This window comes from Haliotis rufescens, unplaced genomic scaffold (assembly GCF_023055435.1).
Source record: "Haliotis rufescens isolate VD_foot unplaced genomic scaffold, xgHalRufe1.0.p SCAF_2, whole genome shotgun sequence".
In the NCBI taxonomy this organism is placed as follows: Eukaryota; Metazoa; Mollusca; class Gastropoda; order Lepetellida; family Haliotidae; genus Haliotis; species Haliotis rufescens.
In genome coordinates this window covers 20530525-20557015 of record NW_025963890.1, presented here as the reverse complement: position 1 = coordinate 20557015, position 26491 = coordinate 20530525, and the positions used below count along the sequence as shown (strand labels likewise).

At 40.0% G+C, this 26491-nt stretch overlaps 1 protein-coding gene across 2 annotated transcripts in view; it reads right to left on the bottom strand.

Annotated features, from left to right (window-relative positions):
- Positions 1–2378: 2378 nt before the first annotated feature.
- The window catches only part of LOC124114191 (spindle and centriole-associated protein 1-like), a 28981-nt gene continuing 4868 nt past the window's right edge, over positions 2379–26491 (bottom strand). The window contains exons 3-19 of one of the 2 annotated variants that reach the window (XM_046474781.2): positions 26411–26458; positions 22285–22351; positions 21218–21300; positions 20460–20531; positions 18211–18269; positions 17106–17215; positions 16333–16359; positions 14852–15031; positions 13695–13873; positions 11958–12107; positions 11352–11444; positions 10248–10340; positions 8985–9207; positions 8459–8608; positions 5950–6476; positions 4965–5063; positions 2379–4422 (exon numbers count right to left, since the gene is read on the bottom strand). In XM_046474781.2, the coding sequence (XP_046330737.2) occupies positions 4315–4422; positions 4965–5063; positions 5950–6476; positions 8459–8608; positions 8985–9207; positions 10248–10340; positions 11352–11444; positions 11958–12107; positions 13695–13873; positions 14852–15031; positions 16333–16359; positions 17106–17215; positions 18211–18269; positions 20460–20531; positions 21218–21300; positions 22285–22351; positions 26411–26458 (2268 nt within the window). In that variant the 3' untranslated portion in view covers positions 2379–4314. The remainder of the gene's footprint in view (positions 4423–4964; positions 5064–5949; positions 6477–8458; positions 8609–8984; positions 9208–10247; positions 10341–11351; positions 11445–11957; positions 12108–13694; positions 13874–14851; positions 15032–16332; positions 16360–17105; positions 17216–18210; positions 18270–20459; positions 20532–21217; positions 21301–22284; positions 22352–26410; positions 26459–26491) is intronic. The other variant, XM_046474782.2, reaches the window with a different exon arrangement.

Sequence of the window (26491 nt, the reverse complement as noted above, 5' to 3'; positions counted from 1 at the left end):
CGTGTGGAGAATATATGTACTGTTTATGAATCACTACTATATACCAAGTAAAATCTTGTAAGTGAAATAACTGAAAGGGAAAATTGTCATAAATGTATTTATTTAATAGTAAATGTGACACGTCTGTCTCAGTTATCTCCCTTATTTTCTCTTCCATTGAATCTGTGATACCACTGTGATATGAGCTCTACTGTGATGTTCATATATTTCATAATTATAATACCGGTATATGTTCACAGGGTATTAATATTCTTCTATGTCTCGTAAATAAACGGATTCACACCCAACAGCAAGTGTTATTTTTCTCGGCATTATCAGCTGTAACACTAGTCCAGACTACTACTGGTTTTATGGTGCTAACCCAATGACAAACCACTGCACAGTGCTGACCAGTTCTTGTTTTATCCCCCCAATACTGAGCACCAGGCAGAGTAACAAGTACCATATTTTGCTGTCTTTTGGTATGAACCATCAACCTTCCGCTCTCTGGGCAGATGCTCCATTAACTTGACCAGAGGCGGTACAGGTGTTAGAATGGGCTGAAAATTGACCCTATGTTTTCTGAGATACTTCATTTAAAAACAAATAGATTTCACTAAACCCAATTTTAAATGTAACTTCTGCATTGCATGTTTTGTGCAGCTGTTGTTTGTCTGACTCTCTATTTTCAGATCAGAGTATATACCCATACCTAGAATTTTGCAGATGTATGGATCGGTATCGTGAATCAGAACATTAGAATTGTGTCAATAGCTCCTGTTTGTTTCATGGTACCATCAAGCATTGCACATATTGTCAACAACATGTTAAAGCCTGATAAAGGTCATACATGATTTGATATTTCTGATGCAGTCCTCCATTTGTAGAAATGCACCTGGTGTATAGATTGAATCCAAGATTGTTTCCACCTGTCAGCAACATTCCAGGCATAACATGGATGCCTGTATAAATATTCGGACCAGACAGACTAGCGACTGAACATGCTGAAGAAAGAGCAACATTCCATGCTGTCGGATACCATAATAAATTACCAGCCAAATCACAGCCTCACCATCTGACCCAATTTAGTGGCCAATTACGATCCCTAAAAGCAGGATAGGGTTTTGGTACATAGGGTGAAAAACATCGGACAGTGAACTGATCCCTAAGGAACACCACAAGATGAAAAGACTGAAACAAAATGAAATCATTGATTATTATCACCAGTCAAAACATGTCCATTGTCTGTGGAGTATTGTAGGTCATCCATAATACCAAACAGGGCTCTCTTGTGGTCAGCTCTGTATGGGTTTAGATACTTATCAAATGAGTCATTTTGTTGAAGATGAGCAAATAAACTCTGTCGTAATGTCTTTTCTTAGATCTTTGACAAATGAAAGTGATAAGAAAATTATCAATAAGTTCTCTGTGAGAAGCTACACATGTGAGTGAGTTAGTTTTAACAAAGCTTTGAACAGTATTTCCAGTCATATCATGGCATGTCAGGTTAATGTGGGAGGAAAGCCAGAAGTGATGCAGTTCTCAGACGTTTACCACTTTGGTGAAACCAACAAACACAGGTATGGGGCTGACAAACCTAGAACCAGGATTTGGACCTACAACAAGAGGTTTCTGGTGTGCCCAAGGGATGCAACTCAGCACAGTGAATTGTGCCGCCTTAGAAGACTGGGCCACCTGTGCCACCCCTCCCCCTCCCTAAGAAATTATACAAACTAGGTTTGTTTCTCTGTTGTTTATCATCATTCTCAACAATAATTTAGTCTAGACCAGACAATCCAGTGATCTGTATTGTATAGGTTGCTTGGGACCTATTCTAACCCAGTATCTCCACACCCGACAAACAAGATAAGGTTTCTCAGCCAGGTCACACACTGTAACCATGCAGTCCCCTTTTAGTCTGGGATCAGTATACATAGAAATTGAGAGTCTTAAATGATGTTTGTTTTGTTGCTGTGTAACACCACACACAGCAATAGTCCAGCTATATGAGGGCAGTCTGTAAATAATCAAGTTTGAACCAGACAATGGAAATTGATTGAAATTATGAGCACTGATCTATGCAATTGGGATGTGATGACATGCATCAACCATGTCAGTGAGCCTCACCACCGACCTCGTTAGTTGCCTCTCATAACAAGCATGGGTTGCTGAAGACCAATTGTAACTCAGATCTGCACGTGTCGAGTCTCAAATAAGTTAGTTGTAGTGACAAATTGCTAAAAGTGTAATGTTTAATAGATATGGTGGAAGTCTTTTTCAAAGTGAATATTGAATGCTTGTATACAATAATAATAATAAATGCATTTGTATAGCACAGCATTCACTGTGCATAAGTGCTCTGTGTACAATATGCTTACCAGTGACAACAAAATACTTAGTTGGTATTCCAAGCAGGTGTTATTTGTATGTTTGAACTCCTAGCCGTCAAATTAAGACAATTTACATCAGAACAAAGACAAGATTCTAAAATCAAATAAATAATATGTTTTCATGACAAAGGTTAATAGTGTCATTTATTATTCATATTTACAGAATTGGACATAAGCAAACAGATGTATAATAACAATCTGACAAATATTAATCCCAGAATGGTCAACGATGTGAGGTCAGTAAGACTCCCAATAGCATTGTTTATACTTCCCACATCATTAAACCTGACCAAACAGTGTTTTAAAATGGAAATATGCTACACTGGATAATTGATGAGGAATGGTGTCCTTTCAGAAAACTTTCTGCATATTGTCTAAACCCTGACTCAAGTTGTATCAGGCTGGATGGTCAGTATATCACATCAGTCATTGTGAGACAATGAGTATCACATCACAACAACTGGTATTACCAAATGTCAACATATTAAATAATATGAATCCAGACACGCCAAATATTAAAAAAACCAGTTGCTCAGCAGTAAAGTATTACTAAATGTACAAAATTTTAAACATGTTTTTGTAATAAATATGACACAAAATGTACACAGATACAGGTCCCCAACATCCAAAGGTACTAATACTTGTATGGCCACTTTGACAGCCACTGGAATCACGGTCCATAACTGTGCGGGGAAGAGCACCACTAACCCTACATCCAGCACTCAGTTGTCATGAGCGAGTTAAATTTTATGTCTCTTTTTGCAATATTCCAGCAATATAACAGCAGGGAACACCAGATACTGGAATCACACACTGTACCCATGTGGGGAATAGAAACCATAACATTGGCATGATGGGAGACGAATTTGACCACTAAACTACCCCACCACCCCTCTGCTGTCTTTGACACTGGCAAGTTGATAAAGAGTGAGATTCTGCGTTGTTGAGATGCTGCAACAATACATCAACCATTTTCAGCAGGATTGATGCTGGCAGTTCAAGGGAACATGTGAAGAATCTTAATAAATTATTTGGAATCATTATTGAATTAATATGATTAGACACATAGCTTGATATAGCAGGAGTTTCAATTTCATGTCCACAAACAGTCTTATGTCGCAGCAATGGCCATGATTTGATTCTTACATCCTTTACAAACTACATCCCAGCATTGTGACGGCAAACATTAACTGCAGAGTTGTTACAACTATTGTGGCCAGTCCAGGCCAAAAAGTGCCCATTAACAAAGTGATATTGGTGATATGATTATCAGAACTTTACTTTAGACATAACACTAAAATTGGACCTGCTAAAAGGAACTTTTCCCCTTACTACATGTACAACGTGGAACATTTGAAATAGAGTAAAATATTTCTTTCTTTTGAAGAAGTCCGAGATTAAAAATCCTACATGTGTGCACCCATATGTTTGATATGGCACTGCTTGTGAACAAGATGCTTCTACCCTATACATGACCAGGCTATAGATTAACAATGTTAAGACTTAACCTTACACGTTCATGTGTGAGGGAGGGACTGAGTGGATCTAGTATAATGCCGCTTTGAACAGTATGCCAGCTACATAATGGCATATCAGTTTAATTTTGGAGGAAAGCTTTAAGTGATGCAGGTCTCAGATGTATACCACATTGGAGAAACCCACGAGCACAGGTGTGGTGCTGACAAACCTAGAAACAATCAGGGTGAAACTGAGATATCGACCCACAATAATTCATTTCTAAGGGGCACAACTCTGCACAGAGAATATCAGCACCTTGGAAAACATGGCCTCCCATTGTCCCCTAATTGTGATATAACAGAGGGAAAAAACAAACAATGTATTTCAATTATCACTTTTCTATGTCCAGTTGATGTGTTAGGAGGGTGTTGCTTGTGAGCCACTTCTGTCGGTCAAGGGGGGCTAGTATGTGAGGTCATCTGTCCTGTCAATGGCCTGGTAAGAAAGCTCTAGGCGAAGATGGACTTCCTCCTGATATCTCAAGGTCCATCACCGGGAGGGACACGGTTATCTCCCGACCAGTACCTCCACCATACTGAAGCAGAGAATGTAAAACAGATACTCACATGTACAAGAAAACAGGAATAGCAGCATTTGAAAATAAGCATGAAAGTCAAAGTGTCTGTGTTGTTATCTTAATGTTGAAAGGTAAATGTTTAGGAGGTCACTAGATTCACATGCTAAAGCAGCAAACCTCAAGTACACATCCTATAATGTTAACCTGCATGCAGGGTTGAAAAATTCCTTGTATTACAGTCGTGCAAATGGCACAGCTAAGAGCATAAGGGTACGGTTGGAACACGGACGTATATACAATATATATATCTATATACGTCTTTGGTTGGAATAAGTATTCTTGGCAATAGATATAAATCTTTTTAACATTATATAAACAATGTTAATTATGTGAAGTCATTGATAATGTTTTTTCGCAAGTAAAATGGAAATTGAAGTCTTGATGTTTACAAGTATGGGGTATTTGTGACGCTGCCCCTGAATGTGTATTGGCATCAGTCTAAGAAATAAAATGATTAAATTGAGTTACAACCCCTGACTGAGAACACCACAAACACTGACCTGCCTCTGTCTGTCCTGCAGGTGTTGTAACACTGTGAAGTTATCAGATCGGTAGGAGATGGGGGAGATTGGTGGGGAGATTGGCCCCTGGATACGAGACTGGAAACGGGAAATATTGGAATTAAATATTGTGTTTCTGATCTCAGAAAATTACATACATGTTCAGAGTAAACTCAATATTGTATTATTATTCCCATCTTCCTCACTGCTGCACACACATTCCATCATTTGATGGTTGCCAAGTACCAACAGACAAGAAAAACAGCTGTGTGTGGTCCCTTCTTTCTTAACTTGATGAAATGCACCTGTGCCCACACCATGAATAGCGCTGCTTGTGCCCCCTCCATGAATAGTGCTACCTGTGCCTCCTCCATGAATAGTGCTACCTGTGCTCGCTCCTTAAATAGTGCTACCTGTGGCCCCTCCATGAATAGTCCTACCTGTTCCACCTCTATGAAAAGTGCTACCTGTGCCCCCTTCATGAATAGTCCTACCTGTTCCACCTCCAAGAATAGTGCTACCTGTGCCCCTCCATGAATAGTCCTACCTGTTCCACCTCTATGAAAAGTGCTACCTGTGCCCCCTCCATGAATAGTCCTACCTGTTCACCCTCCAAGAATAGTGCTACCTGTGCCCCTCCACGAATTGTCCTACCTGTTCCACCTCTATGAAAAGTGCTACCTGTGCCCCCTCCATGAATAGTCCTACCTGTTCCACCTCCAAGAATAGTGCTACCTGTGCCCCTCCATGAATAGTCCTACCTGTTCCACCTCTATGAATAGTCCTACCTGTTCCACCTCCAAGAATAGAAACACCAGTGCCCCCAACAAGAATACAACCCGCTCAACTCCCTCCATGGATTGTGCAACATGTGCCTTCTCTATGCAAAGTCTCATCTGTAATCTCTTGAATAGTGCCACTCATACAGTCTCCATGGATCATTTGATGGTGACCATTTAATCATAATCATCTTTTATAACATTACCTGGGCTTGTGGTTTAGGCGGTGTGTCAAACTGTGCCATCTCGTTTACTCCAGCATGTGAGATGTTATCAAGACCATGTACACCTTGCTCTAGGCCGGGTCTCATGGAACTTGACACTCCAACAGGCTGTGGATCTGAGCTCAGCTGCTGCATCCCCTGTTGCTGATGATCAAACTTCTGCTGTTGCTGCATCACCATCTGCATGTGTTGTCTCTCCTGCTGCTGAAACAGGATCTGAAGCCTTTTCTGTGCTTCTTCGTGCTGTCTGTTCAGCTCAGCAATTTGTGCTGACATCGGTCCTGAGGTCTCAGTCACTTGCATGGACACAGACTGGGTGGGGTGATAGTGTCCAGATGTGGAGAGGCTCCCCCCAGGAAGGTTGGACTGTACGAGGGGGGCTGGACGGGGGACACTGACCGTGGCCACCTGGGGTGGTGGCTGACCTGATCGGGCCGTGTGAGGAGGCAGGTGACGTGAGGCAACAGGCTCACTCAAGGTGGAGATGTCAATTAGGGAGGTTTGTCGCTCTGGAAGAAGTCAGGTATTGCTATAGCCATTTGAATCATTACAATAAGAGTTACGCAATATTTCAGCTATACCGTTACCATGACAATGACAACATACAGAAAAGTGACAGCAGAACAAAGGGAGGAAAAAGAGTAAAAAAGAAAATTCATGAAAGACTAAAGAGCTGAGAGTACATCAGACAGAGAAACACAAAGTAACTGGGTAATGCAGAAGAATGATCAGAAGAGGATAATGCAATGGGGAAGAGTGTGAAGATACAAAGGGGATGGAAAATGCAGAGGAAACAAAGGAAGAAGATAAATGGAGAAAAAACAAGGGAAGACGATAAATGGAAAAGAACCAAGGGAAGAGGAGAACCAGGGGAAGATGAGAAATGGAGAAGAAGCAGGAAAATATGGGAAATGGAGAAGAAGCAGGGGAATATGAGAAATGGAAAAGTTGCAGGGAAGATGAGGAAAGGAGAAGAAGCAGGGAAATATGAGAAATGGAGAAGAAGCAGGAAAGGTCAGAAATTGAAAAAAAGCAGGGAAATATGAGAAATGGAGAAGAAGCAGGGAAAGGTCAGAAATGGAAAAGAATCAGGAAAATATGAGAAACGGAGAAGAAGCAGGGACATATGAGAAATGGAGAAGAAGCAGGAAAGGTCAGAAATTGAAAAAAAGCAGGGAAATATGGGAAATGGAAATGAAGCAGGGAAGATGAGGAACAGAGAAGCAGGGAAATATGAGAAATGGAGAAGCAGGGAAAGGTCAGAAATTGAAAAGAAGCAGGGAAATATGAGAAATGGAAATGAAGCAGGGAAGATGAGAAACGGAGAAGAAGCAGGGAAATATGAGAAATGGAGAACTTGCAGGGAAAGGTCAGAAATTGAAAAGAAGCAGGGAAATATGAGAAATGGAAATGAAGCAGGGAAGATGAGAAACGGAAAAGAAGCAGGGGAATATGAGAAATGGAGAAAGTGTAGGGAAATATGAGAAATGGAGAAGAAGCAGGGAAATATGAGAATGGAGAACCAGGGGAATAAGAGAAATAGAGAAGTACCATATGCAGGGGAAGGCGAAAATAGAGATAAAAGGTTGATGATACATGGCAAGGGAGAGGGAATGCCCCATAAAAGAGGAGATTTTTCCCCCGCGTCTGCATACTTAGGTACCACAGTCATACATGTATAGAGGTTATCATACGAGTTTAAGGATGGTAAATATCCTGTATTCGGAATAAACACCAGTCATCCTTGGCAAGCTAAATACATAGGGTTTATTCCTAATACAGGATATTTACTATCCCAAAACACACAAGTATGATAACCTCTTTATCACATAATGTCATCTCTCACAGTATCTAAACATCGCAAGTTTTCCTAGAATATGCGCATTAACACATTATGTCACAATGTCAGTTATTAGTAAGCCAGATAGTGGCAATTGTCAAGATAGTTCCAACTGAAACTTTTAGATAGCGCCTTAACTTGTAAATAACTACCACATAGGCAAAAAGACAACTGCCTACACAAATATTTTCATCTTTGTCAGTGATTGCTGTGCATTTTTCATCCAAATCCAACTGTTTGGGAAAAGACTCCAAGCCGCAGTGGTCTGCAAGCACATGGGTGGGAGGTTCCTGACCATCATTGTACATGTCTTTGCAATTTATATCTTCAATGTTGCCTACACTTGTGAAAGGCCTCAGCTACATCCCTGTTAGACAATGTCTTTTGGTATCTTAATAATAACACCAATTATCCCAGTAATTTGTCCATATACCCAATGGTTAATTCTGACCTGATCATAGATAGACAAAGGCAGCACCATGTTTGTTTGTAAACACTGAAAGTAATCCCTAACTGACATCTTTATATGTCTACTTCTCCATATCAGACCCCAATGGATACCGTTTTTATCCATTGGCTTTATCTGACTGAGAAACCGACCTATTATGTGATGAATAGCATAACTGAAAAGTGACCGTTATTGTCACTCACTTGGTGGAGCTGGTTGTGGCTCTGGTCCATCAGTGACTCTTGTCTTCCTGATGGGTGGTGACAGGACAACAGCGTGTGATGGAACACGCTCAGGCAGACCTGGGTAACTTGTGTCAATGTCTATGGTGCTGGCAGGTTTGACAAATGCTTCTGAAGTACACAAACATTTAGGCACTGAGTGATATTTTTCCAAGTACAAAATCAGACTACCTTGTCTTACCTACATAATATATGAGCATGTTCCACTGTCAGAGTGAGATACTCCAACTCGTCAGGTGATACAGATGAAGTGGATTATGATTGTGTTTGACCTGTGCCTGGCTGCTTGTGTTCTTTCAAAAGATCTTTGGAGTAGTTTGTCAATGATATAGAACATAGGACTCAGTGTATGTTAAAAAATCGTTTGACTTTTATTGATATTTTTCCAAGTACAAAATCAGACCTTTGTTAATTTTGTCCCATTCATCTTTTTTGAAATATTGAAATCACAGTGTCACTATAATGATATCCAACTTATGCTTCTCACCTTGACTGTGCTGTGTGTGTGACATGCCATGTTCATGTCTGTATGAAATGCCACCATCTTGTGTGTGTGACCTGCCACCATCTTGTGTGTGTGACCTGCCACCATCTTGTGTGTGTGACCTGCCACCATCTTGTGTGTGTGACCTGCCACCATCTTGTGTGTGGAAAGCTGAGGATCCTTCTGGTGGAGATGACTGAAGTCTCACTGTCTCTTGCAGTGCAAGCTGGAGTAGTAATAATATGTACACTTGCCTCTTTCAAAATGACATGGAAACCCAAACATATATGCAGGTTCACTCATAATTGTCAGACGCCCCAATTGTCAGATATGCCAATCATGAGACAGGTCAGTGAAGTGTGACTAGTATCACTACCTTGTCTTACCTACATAATATATGAGCATGTTCCACTGTCAGAGTGAGATACTCCAACTCGTCAGGTGATACAGATGAACCAGATTATGATTGTGTTTGACCTGTGCCAGGCCGCTTGTGTTCTTTCAAAAAGTCTTTGGAGTAGTTTGTCAATGATATAGGATATAGGACTCAGTGTATGTTAATAAAATCGTTTGGAAATAGGACTCAGTGTATGTTAATAAAATCGTTTGACCTTTAACTTAATTTTGCATTCTTTTCAAGTGAATTAAATGCTAGAGAGAATAAGAATGCATTGAAAAAATTAACTTCTCCATACATAAACAGAACAGTCAGTTGGGCCATCTGACAATTGGAAGGTTACCTATATGCATGGTTCCAAACATATCTTGTCACAGAAACCCTCAAACACAAAATAGAACAAGAAGTGTTTGCAAGTATTTGCAAAAACAGAAGCAGCCCTGTTCACACCCATTTCTTCAAAGCATCTAAAGCCCAAAATACCACCATTTACTTTCCATCCAGGTGTAAATTCCCCAAACATCTTGACACCACTAGTGTTCAGTTGCATTAGAAGAGAGAGTTGGGTTTGATGCTGCTTCCAACATTAATTTCAGTCATGATCAGCAGTCTGTGACTATAGCCACTAGTCAGCAGCCCAAATCAGGTAAAATAGCTGATAAAACCAGCTGATACTTGTCCATATGATAAAGACTAAAATCTACTGAAAACAATGCAAAGATACAAGTTTGGAGTGGTAGACTTTATAGTATTTGGCACAGACAGAATCAGTTTGAATATTGTATTTGAACCCTGAACCAGCAGTTCCAACTCCCGAGGGATGCAACAGCTCATTGTAGTGCCTTAGATCTACACAGCGACATAAATACCTTCAGCCTGTTTATCTCTTCCTTACTCTCAGACCGATACCGCTCAAATGATGTCAACATCTTCCCATAATCCTCTTGAGTTACGATAATATCCTAAACAAAAACAGATTATCATTAAAATACAAAATATGTTCTTTTGGGTGGTTAACATGATAATTGACTCAGCAAGTTTGGTTAAACACCTCTTTGACCAGTATTTCTGTTATATATGACTCAAAGTGTGTTAAGGATCATCACTTTAAAAGGTAATACGTCAAATTGTGTGCATCTGTTGCAATTGCCAAGACAATATAGCGTGAAGACATGTCAGAAGAACAAAAGTTTGTTGTCATGTGCCACACAATGCCAACAAACATGTGACAAATAATCAGTCAGATCACCCCTCAAAATGAGAGTATCTGCCAAAGAATGAAACATAAAAAATCATGAACACGAATTCATTGTCCAAAAAACAACACTCAGCAGCATGTATATGATCCATGTGCTGCGATCACAGCCTGGCACTATTATCTCATGTTCCCAATAAGTGTCTGGATGGTTGCCAAGCAGCGTTTGAAATAAAACGATTGCGAGGCTACCATCAGGACCCATAAACTTTCGAGGCTGCAGGCCCTGACTAAACTCTTTAGGACATCATGGCAACAAAATGCAGCTTATTGTGTGACAAATAAATCAACACATAAATTTACAGAAGGCCTTGAGAACCCATACAAATCTGAAACTACGGGCCCGACACAAGATCTACCTGCTCCGGGCATACAGCCAGGCACTTATTTCGAACACTGTTGCCAAGGGAAGGTCGTTCCACTCTTCAGTAAATGCATTGGCCAGTTCCTGAAGAGTTGCCAGAAGGATAAGGCATTGTGAGATGGTGATCTGCAGCTTGTTGATGCCTGGTGACTGGGCTGGCCACTCTATGCAAACAATGGTCTCCTGCTCGATGTAGGGTAACAGGGTAACAACAAGTACCATCTTTTAACGTCTTTTGGTATGACGCGGCCGGGTATCGAACCCCGAACCTTCCTCTCTACGGGCGGACGCTCTACTACTAGACCACGGAGGGTTTGGATATGACATATATATGTTGCTACTGGTATGACTCACAGAGGTGAGGGTGTCCACGATGTGTCGCAGCTGGAAGACATCTTGGGTCAGCTGTTCCCTGACCGTCACCTCGGCCTGGATGCGCAGGTCAGTCTGCGGCAGAAGACACACAATACAGATGGTCAGCTTTAGCCATAATGCAGTAACAGGTATAGTCAAACCTCTTTAGACTTGTGGAAATAAGTTTTTGTTTCTAATGACATGTTGTCACTGATGTGATTTACGATATGCCTACCCATGTATCCATTAATGTCTTATCTTGTATCAATTCTCAAAAGTATTACATGTATTTACAAAGTTTTGCAATCACTCAGCCTCATAATTACTCATGTGTAATATGACAGCATCATGAAACAAAATGTTAAATCTTACTGCATAAATCTATCAAACAAACCTAAATCCAGTCATGAAGGTTAAACACAAACAGACTGATAGCAACAACTTCTTGTCAGCTGGGCCACATGGAAAATGGAGAATTTCACAACAACAAAAAACCCAGCAAACTGTTTATGTGTTGCACATCGTGATTCAAGTATTGCAATACGCATCAATTCACAATGTAAGCATATCATGATCCACCTATTTTCCTTCATCACACAATCTCACCTCCCGCAGATATGTGGCAAGCTTTGACACAGAATCTACAAGAGCCACCGTGTAGCCACTGAATGTCTCAGATCTCTGTTTCTCAGCTGGCGGACGACGACCTGTTTGTTTCTCGTACTCCTCAATCTCATTCTCTAGATGACCCAAGACCTGACAAAGACAAACAAACAGTGTCAACACAGTTTAGACACAAGTTACTACCTTGAACATACCAAAACTTATGTTGTCCTGACATTGATGTCAATCTATTTGGCTTACTGTTGACCTTGATCCAATCTCATTTAAATCAGATCTAAGTTCTCGCTGCCATTAAACAAAGATCTGAGGACATCCCATTACAGGTCACGTCAGAACGTCCCTTCGCAAACTTTGACCGACTACTGAAACGAATAACAATAGTCGATATCAGCCAATGAGAAAGCAGCCTTCTCGAGCTTTACGGCACTCATTTCAACCTGGTGACTTCCATTTCCATTGACACAGTTCTCGATCAAAATTTTGAAAACTGAGCAAACTAACATATGTCTAATATATGGTTGCGATTGTATGGCAGTGCTCCCCACGTAATGTGCAATGCCTCCTCAGTTCAAATGTTTATCCCACGGAAGTGAGAGATAGACGATAATTTTGACGGAATCAGTCGTACGGGTCAGAACTGTCGTTCGGAATACCCTGTTTTAACGTTTTCGAGGTTGCATGATTAGAAAACACATTCTGACTGTCACTTGCAAGATCTGGTAAGCGACGCTTTGATTGGTTGGATGAAAGGTCGTTCTGAAGTGACCTGTAATGGGATGTCCTCAGATCTTTATTTAGCGATTGCGAGAACTAAGATCTGATTTTAATGAGATTGACCTTGATCTGCCTTTTCTGAAGGATTGTCCAAAAACCAAATAAATATTAAAAGGAATGCAACATGGCACCCTCTCGAGTCAGCTTGTCTGATGTCAAAGATATCCTAAGGGCAAGTAGAATTTCAGGCTTTTTAGGCAGAGTTATATCACAGCTTATTAAAGGTGGGAAGCAAGCCCGAAGGGATGCAGGTCTTAGAGATTTACCACTTTGTTGAATCCCACAAGCACGGATATGGTGCTGACAAACCTAGAAACATAATCAGGGCCTTTTAAGGGATGTCCTTCTATGTTATCATTATTCAGGCAAGTAAATGTTCCAGGTCAAGCTGCATCCCTGACCCAAACCATGTAAACCTAGATCAACATATTTTCTTGCATTTGAATTTTGATACAGCAGAAACAGTTTCCTGAGCATGTGGAATAAAACACAATAACCAAACATCGCACAGTAATACAATGGTTCACACAAAACTTGAGCCCCTAAATTTAGGCCTTTGAAGTCTTTTTAAAGGCAATAATGACAACTTTCAGGGAAAAAAGTAAGACACAATTGTACTTTCAAACAGATTTATTACGACATGTTTACCTTTATTGTCAGAATGAATGTTGTATTTATTTTTAGGTAATTAAGTTGAGATAGGCATTAGTAAAGACCCAAATGTACTTTAAAACAGATTTGTTACGACATTTTCACCTTTATTGTCAGAATGAAAGTTGTGTTTATTTTTAGGTAATTTAGTTGAGATGGGGACTGGTGAAGAAAATTTAAGGCCTTTTCAAAGCAGATTCTAAATTCAAAAACTTTTCAATAGACCTCAAAGTGCAAATCCTTTGAAACCTGTGCAAATCCTGCACATACGAGAAAACAACTTCATAATCTGACCTTCCTGAGATCTGTAAGGTTGAGAGCGGAAGCAGTTTGTGGCCTGTTTTCCTTCTGTGGGGAGACTCTCTTCTTCGTCTTCTTCACCTTCCGTGTGTCGTTGATGGCTGAGCGGGGTGTTCGCAGCATCTCGATAGACTCATTGTGGCCATTCTTGGGGGTCTCACAGCCAGTGACATCTGGATAGAAGATCAATGTATCTTTTATGTCAGTGTAGAATACATCCCAGGACATTAGCCTTATGATAGTCGGTATAAATCACCATCTCATTAAATCAGAGCTTTTACTCCCACATGATGCATCGGTGTGTGAGTGAGTGAGTCAGTTGGGTTTAACGCCACTTTTAACAGTATTCCAGTTATATTGCAGCGTGTCAGCTTAATGTGGGAGGAAACCCTGAAGTGATCCAGGTCTTAGATGTTTACCACTTCTGTGAAACCCACGAGCACGGGTATGGTGCTGACAAACCTAGAAACATAATCGGGGCGAACCGGGATTGGAACCCACAATCATAGGTTTCTGGCGTGCCCAAGGGACGCAACTCTGCACAGCAAATCCCAGCGCCTTAGACAACTGGGCCACCCGTGCCCCCCCCTCGGTGCGTCAAGATAATCAATCAATAGGAAGCTTGTACTAGACTGGACTTTAACATGAATAGCCCACTCAGACAACAGTATACTGACTCAGAGCTGACCAGTCTTTGATATAGCTCCTTGATCCTGAGTGCCAGGCAGGATAACAACGAGTACCATCTTTTAACTTCTTTTGGTATGACACAGCTCGGGATCGAGCCACCAACCTTCTGCTCTCTGGGCAGATGCTCTACCACTAGACCACAGAGACGGTCCCTCAAGATAGAATGGAGGTAAACCTAGTGTTTTCAATTTAGAGGTTTCAATGAAGATTCAATACCCATCAATTCTTCAAAATTGAAACCTCAAGCTATTGCTAATAAAATGTACAGGTATTGAATCTCCATTCAAAACCACTCAACTGAAAAACAAGGTTTATGTCCTAACTGTAGCCCTTATTCTACCTCGGCTGAACCTTTACTGGTAACAGCACAAACATAACTCAGTCTAGCTATCCAGTTCTGTAACTCTTCTTGTTTGTCTCAAACAACCAAATGTTGCCATTCCGTCTGTTTCTCCCCCAACCTTGTGTGGACTGAAGTCTGGTGCTCTGTATTGGTCCTGATGCATTCTGGGTGAGCTGCGCCTGGCCACCGATGGAGCTCAGGGTTTGGTTCCTCTCCTCCTCTGCAGCCAGGAACTGCTGGAATCTCTGGAGGTTCATCTGGGGCTGGTACACGATGGGTTCCATGGCATCCCCGTCATCTGAGACAGGTACAGGACAACATTTCATCATGTCAAAGAACAAAATCCCACATCAAAGTGTTATTGCAACAGAGAATTGTTTTTTCTTAGTCTGACAAGTCAAACTTAACTTATTTTCAAACTTACTTTCTTATTAACAAAAGGCATAATTTATGAATAACAACTTCTTTATTTACTGTTGTTATCCATAAATTGTGTCTACTTTGTCATCCATCAACTTCTAAGTAATGCCTATCAAATTATACTTTCTTATTACTGAGTGAACGAGTGGAGCTTAAGACTGCTTTCAACAGTAATTTGGGTATGTCACTGCAAGTCAGCCACATGTTTAGTGAAATCCTGAAGTCATATAGGTGAAGTCATTTAGTCGGTCACAAACAGACACACAGAGACAAACAGACCCATTGTTTTGGCGATATGTTTTGAAAACCTGCTAAGATCTATCCAAGACATTGATATCCACATATTTATATAGTTGCTACAGAGATTGCTGGGGAGTGTGAGAGGCTTCATGCCCTCCCAATTTATGATATTACACATGAACAGTTACAGAATGGATATTAGCAGTGTGCTCATTTTTTAAAACGTTTATTCTGCTAGAACAAAATACAAATACATGTACTACAGCATAAAACAATACACTAAGGAACATAATGCATTGAGGCCACTTAATTGCAACAGGATTCTGAAAATTAACATTTCCAATGTCTCACTCTCTTAAACACCCCCCAACTTCAGCAACAAACTGTTTGTTACAGCTATCAATTCCTGGGAATGATCTAAGCTGCAAGCATTAACATTGTGACTGCCACTTCTGGTTTATGTTTAGAAGGGAGACTACTCTGTTAAGCACAAGTCTGCGCCTGAAGCTTTTTATTCTACTTGCCTGTACTTGACTATTGGCAGCAAATTTAACAGCTCTTAATGTTAATATATGGGTTAATTTGAGCTGAGCTGACTAAATGATATTTTACTCCACTATGCAACAGTAGCTACAGTCTGAGTCTGGGAACCTTAGATACTAGATATCCTTCAACCAGTCACTGACTTAAGCTCAATATATTAGTTAAAAATAATCTTTACACCAATGGACAAATTAATGAAAAAAGCAATGCATCATGTCAAGCAGTGAAATATGACGTCTACCATATACCTCAGAGTTCTTTATAAATTCAATCGCAATTGGTTACACTTCCAATGGAAATGCTCTTGTGGCTTCTATGTTGAAATAGCATTGTGTTGTCACATTAGTGACTGTATCAGCCTGACTAAGTTAAAAGCTATTGTTACTCATAACTTGCCTCTTGCTTCCAGAAGAATGTCAAATCCTGAATGGAACCATCACAACGACATGTTCATTGTTAGATACAGGATATTTTTTTAATTCACTGCTTCAAAACAAACACAAAATTCTGTGAAAGAAGCCAAACAATTCAATTTTTTGTTCACAACACATTGTTTTAAGAGACATCCAGCATAAGGGGGATAATTCCTCAGGACAAAATATATTTTTCTAAAACATCCCAGCCTCCCACCCCACGGAAAATCAAAGTGTTTGACTTCATCTTTCGGTTGTTTATAGAAATTATCCCTTGAATATATTACAGCGTGAATGTTGTGTAACATCAGTCTGCAATATTCCAGCTATATCACAGCGACCCGTAAATTATCAAGTCTGGACCAGACAAACCATTAGTCGACTGCATGAACAACTTCCAATGCTCTAATAAGCACATGTTTAATACCAGGGACCAATTCATCCCTGATATCCTGAAAACTGCTCTTATTTATGACATGCAAGAACACAGAAGTGAGAACTCTGGTCTTCTTTGGTGGTAGCCATCCTCAATCATTCTGGCCAATGAACATACTTTTTTCTTCCACAAACTCAAGAGGCAATATACCATATACACATGACTCCTCTGGGTATAACAAGTGTACGTAGCTTCTACAACTAAGAAAAGATAATGTTCACTTCATTAAACATACCAACATTTCCAGAATTTCTTCACATTACACAAGTGACATATTCTGAAGAGACCTTGTATCATTCCCTGCCAATCTAGCTACATACCTGATTCTGAATCTGTAAAATCATTGAGTGCTACTTGGTCCATCACCGACTCACTCATAGTTTCAGACTTGGTTCTGATGTCCTTCACTGGGGCTACAATATGCTTAGTCCTGGAACAGAAGGGCATGGCAAATATTTTACGGAATGTGTACTTATTTTATGGTTTCCTAAAGTCCTTTGATATTTGGTTGTAAGTTATTTCACACTATGTAGCGCCTCAGTCAGCAGTATTACAGCATTGTAAAGTCTTGAACAGACAAATCAGTGGTTGATATTATGAGCAATGTCCCACGCTGTCAGGGTTCAATGACACGCAATCAGCCATGGCATGGCATATAACCATCTGATTCATTTAATTTCCTCTTACGACAAGCGTAGGTTACTGGGGACCTATTCTAACCAACACTTCCCTAGGGCTGTCCTCACCTCAATAAACTGTGTCAGACAGTAGGTCAGGAATCATAAAGATCTGGTGCCGTTGTACAATGTGATCTTAGTGCTAAGGTGATCGTAACTCCCATACCTTAACATAGTCTTACGACAGTCGTAGTTCTGAGGTTGTTTTGTACAACGGCACCCTGTTAAAAAAGTGAGTGATGTTTGTTTTTCACAGCTTATAGCAATATTCCAGACATATCACAGCACAGGAAAACAAAAATAGGTTTCACACATTTATACCAATGCAATCCTAAATCAATCCATATTTCATGAAAAATAATACCCAAACAATCATGTAAGTGAGGTTTGACACTACTTTGAACACTTTCAATTTTATCACAGCCACTTAGGGTGTCCTGTTGGTACTGACAGATCCAAGATCATAATCAGGGGAAGTACCACAAACAGTGGATCCTGGCACAATAGAGGGATGCAAATCATCAAAACAAATTGCAGCCCCTTGGTCCATTTAGCCACCCGTGCCCTCTTTGCGTGTGTTAACCTATCACAAATAATGGATCCTGTCATTGCTAAGGGATGCAACTCTTCACAGCAAAAAGCAGTGCATTCTGACTAGTCCACCTATGCCTCCAAACAGACTCCTGAATGATATTAGGGTTTAATCCTATTCTATGATATTCCCACCCAATGTGGGTAGTCTCCTGACCTTGTGTGTGTCCCCTCCTGGCCAGGCACTGACGTTACATTGGGGATACCCAGGAATCTCTGAAATAAACAACACAAAACATACACAATCATTACACCATGATCCTAAGGTCAGGTGTTTTATATTTTTCGGATTACGGACCTTGCCAACTCATTTTTTTTAGGAAATGTAAAAAAAATCAATCAGATTTCCATTTTTTTCCCCCCCGATAGCCGCGTAGTCAATTATTTTATTTGTTATCATCACCTTTTAGTAAAAAGCATATGAATTTTACGTTGTAAACTAGTAAACTGATACATAATTGATCTTTGTTGATCTCGAAGCCGAACATGAATAGCCTCCCTTGACAATTGTCCGTGTTGTAAGTGGTAGAATTTTAATTGTTACAAGGGGCTTTATCGTCACAAATGGTTGTCTTTTGAGCACAGAATATGTTCATAAAGTATGCCAGAGGCATTCTGCATTAAAAAAAATGCATCTAGCTTTTTTATTTTTCCCCTTCCTCCGACCCTGGACTTTGGGCTGAAAAATCTGTAATCCTAAAATAAAAAACCTCCAGTGACGTCACCCTATTGTTCTCCAGTCGGGTTAAATCTCATAAACAGGGACGTTATAATGTCCCTTGGATTTTATATAACATCCCCAGGATTTTAAAGGATATTCAAGTCATATTTGCTATATAATGTGTCATATAATATCCCAGGGATTTTATATAATGTCCTGGGTATTTTATTTATATAACTTCTGTTCAGATTGTAACATGTAATGAAATGTAAAATCAAATGAGTGAGTGAGTGAGTGAGTTGGGTTTTACGCCGCTTTTCAACAGTATTCCAGTTATATCACGGCGTATCAGCTTAATGTGGGAGGAGAGCCCGAAGTGATGCAGGTCTCAGACCTTTACCACTTCGGTGAAACCCACGAGCACGGGTATGGTGCTGACAAACCTAGAAACATAATCGGGGCGAACCGGGATTCGAACCCACAATCATAAGTTTCTGGCGTGCCCAAGGGACGCAACTCTGCACAGCGAATCGCGGCGCATTAGCTGACTGGGCCACCCGTGCCCCCTAAAATCAAATGACAAATATTATCTTTATATTCCCGAGGATCGAACTCGCAACCTTCATATCTGTAGCCCAGTGAGTGTACCACAAGGCTACAGAGGTATGGATAAGCCTCACTGCTTTTTAGAATGTCCTTTTCAAGATCTGTATGCCAGCAACAAATATTTTACGCCCTTTTCCTAAGGTTCATGGAAAGTATGTTCGAAACATAAAAATGTTGATAAATGTTGTTTTAAGGTTCAAAATCGGTTTATAAGTAAGATAAAACACTTCCCCTCGGGTTGTTATGATATTTAAAACCCTTTGCCTCGGAAAAATCCCTCGGGATGCGGGTTTTACATAACAACCCTCGGATGTGTTTAAAAAAAGCCTGGCCTAAATAAAATGTCCCCTGCTGGTGAATTGCAACTTAGTTTATACCGGTAGCTGTTTCCCCCTGTTTTTCAGTATCACTTTACAGGGTTCATACAGATCTTTAGGGTCACAATTCAATCACTTTTCAAGGACTTTTTAAATCATCCAAGAATATTCCAATTAGTCATCTAAGGTTCAGATGAATCCATTTCCACTTCAACAGAATCAATTCAACAATTTAAGAGCTTCAAGTTTCAATAAAAGTCACCTGACACTTTTTCCAAGTGACAAGGAGATTAGAGTGAGTTATTTCACAAATCTTTCAAGGAGATGTTTGTTCCAGTTCCAATTCCAGTTAATTTCATGGAATATCAATACAATGTCAGCACTTTTCAAACAGTGTTACAATTCTAGCATTGATAATACAGTGCCTGCACATATAAAGGATTGCTAGTGTTAATACAATTCCTGCAAATTTCAAGGATTGTTAGTATTAATACTTTTTCTGCACATACTCTGTTAATCCAGCATGTTTCAAGTACGTTGTTAGAGAAAGGGTAAAATTTAAGTACATTTCAAATTGAATGGACCCTGCTATATCAGTAACGGGGAAATTTGGACAATTATGGTTGCAAGGACCGGAAGAAATGGGTTTACATAGTTCTGTTGAGAAGAGACAGACAGCATATATCTGAAGAGCATCAAAGAGCAACAACCCAGCTGGCTCTTGAAGGTCATTTACAATAGAAATTAACATCCTTATCTTATTTATTTTGCAGGCATGAAATGTTGACATTAACATGAACTAAAATATCCTAGGTAGCATACCCGAGGGTCATCTCCAAACAGGTCTTTCACAACTGCCATCATCTTGTCAGACTTTGATAAAGTGTCATGGAGCTGAAATAATACCACTTCAATGATTTATAGATATATTGTGAAAAATTATGAGTGAATGTTGTTTTATGCCACAGACAAGAATATTTCAGCTGTGGAGGCATTGAATAATTCATACCATGATGGACACAAAAACAGCATCTATATTTGTTTTATAATTGTCTCTTGCAATGGTACTAAAGACAAACCTGGGCTGAAAACTAGTGCTGGAATGAAGAAGAAATGCCAAGTTGAAAAATACATTGTGAGTGAGTGATTACTGTTTACGCCTCATCAGCAATCTTGCAGCTATTCGTGGCTATATACAGTGAAACATTGTTAATGCAGACAGTACCTTTCCAAGTGAATTCGTCTGATTAGATTTCCAGATAATGTCCCTTTTACTTTACATTGATGTTTCCTACAGTAATCATGGACAGGGTATACATGGTTTCACTCTACTATAAACTTTCTGCAACTGATAAGGTGACAAACTGATCTTGACTTAATGCATTCAATCACAATGATAAATGTTCAATAACACCACTTCTGGTTTGGGAAAACACATGACCAATGCATTTCAATATTGCAACAGGAAGTTAGTATGATGTGTCAGGAGACTGAACCACAGACCTTACTATCCGTAGGCAGACACTCTATCCACTAGGCTACGGAGTGGTCTTTACTATCAAGGTCACAAATTAACACACCTGCTGCTGGTCGTACAGAACCTCCTTCATAATGGCCATCTGACGAGCCTCTGCATTGGACAAGCTTGTGTTCTTCTGTTTGGCTGAAAGTGGAACAGTGCCATTAGCTGTGATGGGAACAAACTGTCATGGAAAACAAAGGGAAGTGTATGACAATTGGATGAAACACGTTCAACCTACCACTTTAATTTACATGTCGAGATAATGTGTAATTCTGCAGTCAAGTGAGTTGTTGTCTTCATAAATGTTATGTCAAGCTTGTAAATAAAAACACTACTTCATGGAGGTCAAGATACTGGAGTATTTGTATAGATAAATACGTCAACAATAATCATGATAATAACATCACAGGCTGCTTATTTCATCATAAACACACAAAAACTGTCGATAACAATACAAAATCTGTGACATTGCTCAGCACAATCCTGCAATGATGATTATCAGCTGAGCAGGACACAGTTATCCGGTAGTGGTAGCTTATGGAAATATAAACTTGCAGAAAACAACCCTATAATAAACACTGAACACAAAATGTGCATACATATAACCAGAAACAGATTCAGACCATACACTACATAGATATATAAGTAAGACCTGTATCATAGATATGAATAATATATCATAGATGTACACCACATCCCGCATATATACAGTATGTTTTGTATATATGAATACCTGTCACTTGTGTATATACCTGAAGCATGTATATAGAGACTGGAGAGGCCTCAATCGAATGTCAGACACATGCTCTCATACACAGAAGCTCCATATTGTGAGTGAGTGTGGTTTTACTCATCATATTCCAGCAATATCATGGCTTGGGACACCAGACATGGGAGGTTCCTTATGTTAAGCATTCTTTATGTGAAAGTCGTTGTAAGTTTGGGTTAACAATACATGTTGAACAATTGTCATATTAGGTGCCTGATTGCTTTCTAAGCCACCAATATTCATACCTATGATTGATGCTATGAAAAGCTTGCGCAACACTGTGAAGAGAAACAAGAACATAACAAGTATAGTCCAAGAAAGATGAACACTAAGAAAGTTGAGAGTAACATACTCACCTTTTCTCATTTTCTCTAGTTTGACAGTCATGTGATTCTTTGACTTATGGGCGACATGTCGTTCTACCTAAAATATATAGTGGAGAATTGGCTTCACTTTGAGAAATTGTATTGAAAGTATTCAACAATGTGTTATTTAGTTAAATCACGTACATATGGAAAATTTGACATACATGCACTGACCACACCTGGTCTTAAAATCTGTAAAAGTTTATCAGAACTGGATGACTATGTGCTTTCACTTATCAGTGAGTCTTGCCCACTTATTACTAGGCAAAATAAAATACATAAAACGTGTTATGAGGTCTTATCTGTGGTTAATTTCCTAAAAATAAAGTCTTGAAGTAAAGGTTTTAACAAACATTCAAACACATATATATACTGAACTGCATAAGAAACATCCCCATGGATAGATATATGAGAAACCGTATTTGTCCAAACATTGTAAACATACTTTGAGACATATTAAAAAGATGAAACTTGGCAAAACTGATCATCAAGGTTGAAATTAAAGTGTCAAATGTTCTTAAGGTGAAACACAACACTAGTCTCTGAGAAAATGGCATCACAAGTCAGTATCTTGTGTGTCCGCCATGTGCATTGATGACTGCCGTGCAACATCGATACATGGAATGGATGAAGCGGTTGATGAAGGCCATAGGCACTTGAGCCCACACTCGGAGGAACGCCTGACACAGTTCTGCTGCAGTTGTCGGCATTGGTCGGACGTCATTCAGGCGTCTTTGAATCTCGTCCCACATGTGCTCAATGGGATTTAAATCAGGACTGAGGACAGGCCACTGCATGGTTCTGATGCCATTCTGCTGGAGGAAGTTTCCTGTTGCTCTCGCAGTGTGGGCACGGGCGTTATCATGTTGAAACTCTTGGTTGCTGCAACGTGCCAAATGAGGTATGGATGGTGGTCTCAAGACTTGATCAATGTACCGAGCTGCTGTGACACCATTGCCTCTCCCTGGACTGATGTTCTGGAAGACCACAGGGCCGACCCTCTGTGCAAGACCAATTCCACCCCACACCATGATGCTCGGACCACTCCACGAGTCTCTCTCAACAACACAAGCATCCGAATACGTTCCCAACGGCAATGCAAGACTCTCTCTCTGACATCTGCTGTTGAGATACAGTAACGGCTCTCATCTGAGAAGAGGACTCTTCTCCACTTCGGGTGGCGCCAAAGCTGGTGCTGTGTTGCCCACTGAAGACAGTCACGGCGATGACATGTCCTCGGTGTGGCCTGTGACAGTGGAGGTGTCTGCTTGTCAATCGTCTTGGCATGTGGTAGCAATTCAATAATGAATGAATGTTATCCGATCTGGGTGGATTTTTATAAAGCAAGAAATTGGGGAACGCATGTGCATTTCAATTTGCATGGAACTCACGTGCATCGAGTTACCATGGCCGTTGCCGTGATGCGTTTGGGCGATCAGTTTTATTGTCATCTGTTTTGTTTTTTTATCATCAAATTTCATTTTTCTGGACAAGATAATGTTAAATTTTAGAAACTTTGACAAATATTACCCAGATATTTAAATGACAACTTTTCATGCAATGTTACATGGGGTGACATTTCTTTTGCGGTTCAGTATATTAAAAACAAGAGACCCATAGGTCCTGTATCGCTCACCTGGATATTTACGCAATCATGACAAGATATACATTTGCATTGTACATGTATATAATACTGCAAATATTTTGTAATTTTGACTGTCAGCATTTAAAATAGGTGGATGGCAAATCTGACAGCATAATCGTGTATTTCTCTAGATACAAATGTAGCATAAAGATCTGAACTGTTTCCATGTTATGATCCAGAATCTAAGTTTCCAGAGGCAAGGCTGCACCCCAGGGTGAATCCTATTGGCATCAATGTATTATTCTCTTCATAACAAACAAATGTATACAATGTGGGGCCCGTGAAGAGCCGGGGTAGAACAGGTCTTCAGTAACCCATGCTTGCCATAAAAGGCGACTATGCTTGTCATAAGAGGCGACTTACGGGATCAGGTGGTCAGGCTCACTGACTTGGTTGATGCATGTCATCGATCCCAATTGCGTGTATCAATGTTCATGTTGTCAATCATTGGTTTGTCTGGTCCAGACTCGATTATTTACAGACCGCCATCATATAGCTGGAATATTGCTGAGTGTGGCGTTAAACAATAAACAAACAAACAAACAAATACAACGTGGGGGTGTAGGGTGGGGATAATATCGGTTTGTATGTTGTGGTCAAGGTTCTTACTCCTTTGGGAGTGCCGGACAGATGAACATAAGGGCCAATCCTGGTATCATATGTGCATTCCTCTCATTATACTCAGCAATTGTACATATGGTTATATGGTGGGGATCTCAACTGTGTCCAAGTTATAAACTCTTTTTGGTGTTCAGCCCCTCTATTTCTTGATTTTGAAACCCCACCATTGGAGAATGCTTCCAACCATATATTGCTTACATCTATCTGTTAGTTCAAGAGAAGAAGTCATTTAAAACAATAATGCCAAATTACTCCTATTTGGCCCCGCCCCTCAGACCCTTGAGGGGTCAGTCCCACCATTTGTACAATTTAGAATCCTCACCACTGGAGAATGCTTCCAACCATATATTGTTGATATCTATCTCTTAGTTCCAGAGAAGAAGTCGTTTAAAACAATAACGCCAAATTACTCCTATTTTTCAACAGAAATTCTATGGTGCTTGGATGCTGTATCATCAACTTTTCGAAAATGAGGAGAAGCTTTCAATTTAATTTTAGTTTTGTACTTAAGATTTTAATGTTTGAGACCATGTACTTTCCTAAACTGCAATATGATATATAAACTAGAGTGAATGTGTGAGTGAGAAGTATGTTATTTTCTGTAAAAAACAAACAAAGTAAGATGTACTGATAAGTTGTGCTTTATGTCATGGGCTTTCTGCTACCATGGGTGGAAGCCCATTTATGTAACATGCGTCTTTCTTAAAACAATAAAAGAAAAAAAAAATTACTCCTATTTGGCCCCGCCCCTCAGACCCTTGAGGGGTCAGCCCCACCATTTGTACAATTTTGATCCTCACAAACGGAAAATGTTTCCAACCAAATATGGTTGATATCTATCTCTCAGTTCCATAGAAGAATGTATGTTTGGCCTAATTATTGTTTTATAACACATCTGATTATGAGTGACTTTAGTTTAACACCACTTTGACCAGTATTTCAGTGTTATCTCTCTATGTCAGCTTGATGTGGGAGGAAAACAATTTGTGATCCTGGACATTCACCCTTCAGTAAAACCCAGAAGTAATGGTACTGTGCTGATAAACCTGGACACATGATCAGGTCGAATCTAGGGCTCTGGCACAAGCTCCTCACAGTGATGGTCCATTTGCAAAACAAAAATAAAAACTTGACTACATTTGGGGTCAGAGGGCAAATTAAAAGATTCTTGAAATGGCCACTTCTGCACTGACAGCAGCAATGTTACCGAGAGTGTAATGGAGGCTCTGGCACACCTAAGGGAAACAACTCTGTGAATCGTGACACCTTGGACAACTGGGCCACCAATTCCTCCCCACAACTATCGAGACACATGGGCCAAGAAGGAATGATGGTGATGATGATGATGAAGGCAGATATAGAACACATTTGTTCAGCAAGCATTGCTTCATCTTCCTGAGACTAGGGAGTTTACCGACTACAAAAGTCCAGTTTCCACCCTTGCTGGAATTTCGTGGCTCAATTGAAGCGCCAGCAGTGGCTATTACGAGTTATGTCCCTTGTATGTCCCTCCAATTAGCCAATCAAAATCCACAACTAATATCATGCATTTGCTTGAAACAAAATGGAGGCGCCCAGTCAAGACGATCAGATCAATAATCAAGATCTATGATGTAATAAAATGGTTCTTACTTCGCGAAGTGCATCAAACATTTGAACACCTTGATTAAAAACATGAAAAGATTTGGAAAATATATGTCGACCTCCAGTTGACAGTGCACATGCTTTGCAAATCAGGACGGAAATCAGTTTACGAACTGGATGTCTAGTTCGTTGTGTGATTTTGATCAGGAAGATGGCATTGCTTACTCCATGTACCCACAATTGGTATGTTGAGAGAAATAAACTTACCAGCTCTTGTGCTGATGGCTTGAAGACTGACAGATCATTGAGTGAGTCCTGTAAAACAAAAAACTCTTCAAAACAAAGTGT